The sequence below is a fragment of the Pelobates fuscus genome, chromosome 6, assembly GCF_036172605.1.
Source record: "Pelobates fuscus isolate aPelFus1 chromosome 6, aPelFus1.pri, whole genome shotgun sequence".
In the NCBI taxonomy this organism is placed as follows: Eukaryota; Metazoa; Chordata; class Amphibia; order Anura; family Pelobatidae; genus Pelobates; species Pelobates fuscus.
In genome coordinates, this window is record NC_086322.1 from 294,141,502 (window position 1) to 294,146,009 (window position 4,508).

General features: G+C 36.0%; 1 protein-coding gene across 1 annotated transcript; it reads left to right on the forward strand.

Moving 5' to 3' along the window:
• Positions 1-452: 452 nt before the first annotated feature.
• Positions 453-3,335, forward strand: TCF15 (transcription factor 15). The gene is made up of 2 exons (XM_063425630.1): positions 453-1,181; positions 2,914-3,335. The coding sequence occupies exons 1-2, from the start codon at positions 705-707 to the stop codon at positions 2,986-2,988; spliced, it is 552 nt and encodes a 183-aa protein (XP_063281700.1). The 5' UTR covers positions 453-704; the 3' UTR covers positions 2,989-3,335.
• The last annotated feature ends 1,173 nt before the right edge of the window (positions 3,336-4,508 follow it).

The window sequence follows — 4,508 nt, forward strand, 5'->3', positions numbered from 1 at the left end:
TTTGATGTTTACCTCCTGTAAAATTCCCTGTTTCCACGTAAACAGAGTGTCATTGCATATAGTACCCACATGGCTGTCTGCAAGAGTCTCCCGCCCCATATTGCCCATCTTCTGATTTAAATGGTGACTAAGAATAAAAGTGCTAATTCACATAATTATTTTGCTCCCTTGGAAACATTTGTGTGGGAGTGTCCATGAAATTCATTTAAAATGGAAAATCTGTTTTAGCTTAACCCAAACGAAGGAAAAAATATACACTTTTGTAACAATTTCATGATATCAATTCAGTATTTTAAAAAAAAAAAGAAAAAAAGGGAAAACAACAAAACAGGGAGACTGCACGTGTATAAAGCCAGAACAGCAGAGCCATTTGCTGCAGCTTATAGCCCCTCCCATGGATTATAAAGAGAGAGATTCCTAAGGAGCCACCAGAGCCTCATCCAACTCCTCCTTTCTTGCAGAGGGGAGGAAAATCCAGAAACAGCTGTGAAGACATCAGAGTTAAATGCAGAAGCAGAGACTCTGAAACCCATCAGGCCTCCTCATGATTTATAATTTGGGGACCGTGCCACGGCTGGTGAAGGAGATTACGGAAAATCGACCAAGGAAAGGAGCTTGGGACTTGCTAAAAAAACAAAACTACATTAGCATCTTGTGCCAAACTGCAAGTACATAGAGACTAATAATTCGGTATTTGACACAGCATGGCTTTTACCATGCTCAGATCAATGCCAACGCATATGATATACCAGGATGTCAGTATGCTGTCTGAGGATGAAGAGAACCAAAGTGAGAGCGATGCTTCAGACCAATCATTTGGTTGCTATGAAAGTTCATCAAAGAGACGGAAGATACCAAGGAAACCTGGACAGGTTGTGGTAGTGAAGCAGAGGCAAGCCGCCAACGCCAGGGAAAGAGACAGAACCCAAAGTGTGAACACTGCCTTCACCGCTCTCCGTACTCTCATACCCACCGAACCGGTGGACAGGAAGCTTTCCAAGATAGAGACATTGCGCTTGGCATCAAGCTACATCTCCCACCTAGCTAATGTCCTGCTGCTAGGGGAAGGTTGCGAGGACGGACAGCCCTGCTTCAGTACAGTGTACAGACCCAAGGATGACACAGATGGCAAGATTCCACGGAGTATCTGTACCTTTTGTCTTAGCAATCAGAGGAAAGGGGTAAGTTCTGCAAATTGCATTCAATAGGGATCCCAGTGTTTAATGAGATCTACCCTGGCTTTAATAGGTTATTATACACCATTAATCCAGACATGTGAGCCAAATGTGCTCACTTAACTGGTAACACCTCAGCCTATATCTCCTTGGCTGCAGGACTAGTATTTTGATTTACACTCTTTTTAGTCTTGTGCAGAAGAGTTTATAGAGTACATTGGTCTGTGATTCACTAAAGTGGAGAATTGACAATTATCCATCTTAACTATCTTGCTTATCTAATATAAAATTTGTAAATTCTTTGTCAATTCTTTACAATTTCGTGCTTGGGTGAATCAACCCCACTATGTAAAACGCAACGCAAAAAGGCACATCTCAGACTTGTTATTGGTTATTTTTCCCTACAGAATAAATTATTCTACCTTTAATACAGTTGTATACTTATCATATGCGGTTATATTTTAACTAAAAGTACAGTCATATATATATAAAAGGGTGCTTAAAAACAACAGTAAAAAAAAAAAAAAAAACCAGTGAAGTTAATTCAGCATAGTCAGATGACATATATAAACGGATCGTCTGGCTTAATACCACAAGTAGGGGGGGGGACATTTTTTTGGCCACTCCATAGATGCAGGCCTGATCTCTTTTGTGTTTTGCTGTCAGGTGTAAAATACAATCTGTCACTTAGAAAATATTTCAAAGCATCATTATTTTTCCTGTTATTGAACAAAATCAATTCTCTAGTCGTTCATTCCCTTCCTGTTAAATTATTTACCATCTATTGTCTTCTATTATGTGTCTCTTCCTAACTCATTTTGCTACAGTGATGCAAACTATTAACTGTTTAAAAGGCCTCTCTGACCACTTAGTATATCATAACAAAACTAAGGGGGTTCACAGTGACAAGCTGACCATCACCATTAGAAATCTGGTCTGAAATAGCAGAACTGGGTATTTATTTTCTAATTTAAAACTCCGAGAGGGATCGTAGATGTTTATGTCAATAGCAATTGTCTACATTTTGAAAAGTCCAATCACCAATTTAAATACAGCCACTTATAGTAAAATCTGAAAAACAGAGGGGGGAAATTTAACAACATTGAGAATTGTTTTTATTATCAAGTCATGAGTAAAGCAACAAATTTAGCCCTTTTTTAACACTAATAATAATAATAAACTCTTTAAACACTAGACTTATCCATATCACACCACAAAGCAATTAAAATTATTTACATAGTGTTTTAATATTCTGCAAGCGCTGTACGATAGGAAACAAGAAAATAATTTAATTCTAATAATACATGTGTGGCAATATTGTGCAGACAATCTGATGGTGAAATTGCTATTGCAAGGGTTGTATTGATTTTTTTTCATAAAAAATATAAGGGTATATACTCTGGAGTAGGTACAAAAGTATTTGCAATTAATCCGTATAATATTTATGATGATGTAGATGTATATAAAAGAGTTTCAAAAGATATTCTGGTAGCCCTTAATAAAAAAAAACTTCTTAAAAGAATTAAGGTTAAGTGTTTTTTCCACCAACAGAAAAGGGCGTAAAAGCCATTTACTGCACATTTACAAAATATTATTAAACTGCGTTACAGCGCAGCAGGGTATTGTTTGATTCAGTGAAATGTTGTGGGTATATCATGAATAAACATAAGGGTTTGGAGAACTATTAGCAGCTGTTTCATAATGAGGTCCCTTACAGTGAAATTATCTTTCAATGCAGACCACAAGGAGGGAACACTCTGGGAACTGTCTCAAGGTCAAAGGGCTGAACACACTGCGCGTTCCGCAGAGATGATGGCTGCGTCTCTACATTACGTAGGTGGAAACAACAGACCGGATGAAAAGTCTTTATTTTTTTGAATATTTCATTTCAAATAAAAGCCAAGACAAGATTTTGCAGCCCGCCAGACGTGCCAATTTCTAAAAGAACAATATAATATCAGATTTACAACCGAATGGAAACAGACCTTGGATTTCTAAATGTTTATCAAAAGACGCCTAAATGCTGTGTAAAGCCATGGGATATGAAAGGGCTTTTTTAAAAAAAACTCAATAATTAACTGTATGTCCTTCAGGGTTGGACTTCATATGAAACTCAAAATCAAATCATCCATCAGCCTATTTTTTTTTTGTTGTTTTAAATCCGTCAAGTTAATATTTGTATATATGTTCAACAAATTTATAGATTTAATTAAAATAAGATTATTTCACAAACAAAACATCAAAACCTCCAAGTGTGAAGTTATACACTGCTTGTTCTAAACCAAAGGATCTCAAAATTTGCGTTATGAACCTTGCAAAAAGGACAAATTGTTTTGGGTCACTTACATAATATGAGGACTATCAATTAATGCTTTGATTGCGGTAGTATATTCAGTTAAAAGGATTATCTGTGTTTTCCTGAGGATACCCAATAGTTTATTCACTAAACTGTGAGGTATGGGGAGCTGAAAATGATTCACAAAATGTAGGCCAAAAGAGCCAAGCCAAGTCAGAGATGTTATCCAATCAACTATTCTGTCTTAAATATTGTGAATGGGTTTCCAGCTCACCACAACTCACTTTTTACTGTATAACTCTGCCAAACAAATATAATCCCCTACCATTTGTATTAGTGCAGAGATGAGTGAAAGGGATAATGTATAAAGATTAAATTTAATCAAAGTAATAGATGATAATATTTTTCTTGGGTTATTGGGTACTCTTTCTAAGTACAAGTAAGATAATAGTAACAAAAAAAACATTAACAGTGTAATACAGCAATCGAAATTGAAGAATATAAATACTGTCTGCCTTTCATGTGTTATATAGGAGAGAATTATTTACTTGAAACACATCTTTGTAAAAAGAAGTATCAGCCTTTGATAGAAAGATTGCAGATAGAACATACTCTGAAATTGGAAAGAAAAAGAATTAAGATTATTTTTTTTACATAAAAAAAAAAAGTTGTGGATTCACTGACTAGACTAGATTTAAATAATGAGAGTCCAAGAAGGCGTGGGATTGATATACCCACATTGAAGTGAACTGAAATTTTAGACTTAAATAGAAGGGCTGGAAAAATATCTAAACTAGGTATAGTAACATGTTTGCTAGTTTAGCCTACATTTTGGTCAATTGGCTTTAATATTGCGGTTTCTAATATAAAAAGGCAGCTACCACAACAGTGCCACTACACAGGCTAGTAAGCAAAGCTAAAAGCTACCCAGGGCGAATAGTTCATGAATATTAGCTCTGCTCAGAAACCTCCATTTAGGCATTACTCTGGCAGCTGTGCTTTTAGTATTCAAGAACAGTGTTGCATGGTAACTCTGA

Bases quoted from the DNA above. Each gene is read 5' to 3' on its own strand.
- TCF15 (XM_063425630.1), top strand. From the start codon at position 705: ATGGCTTTTACCATGCTCAGATCAATGCCAACGCATATGATATACCAG. The intron at 1,182-2,913 runs GTAAGTTCTGCA...CTTTCAATGCAG, and splicing joins TTAGCAATCAGAGGAAAGGG to ACCACAAGGAGGGAACACTC.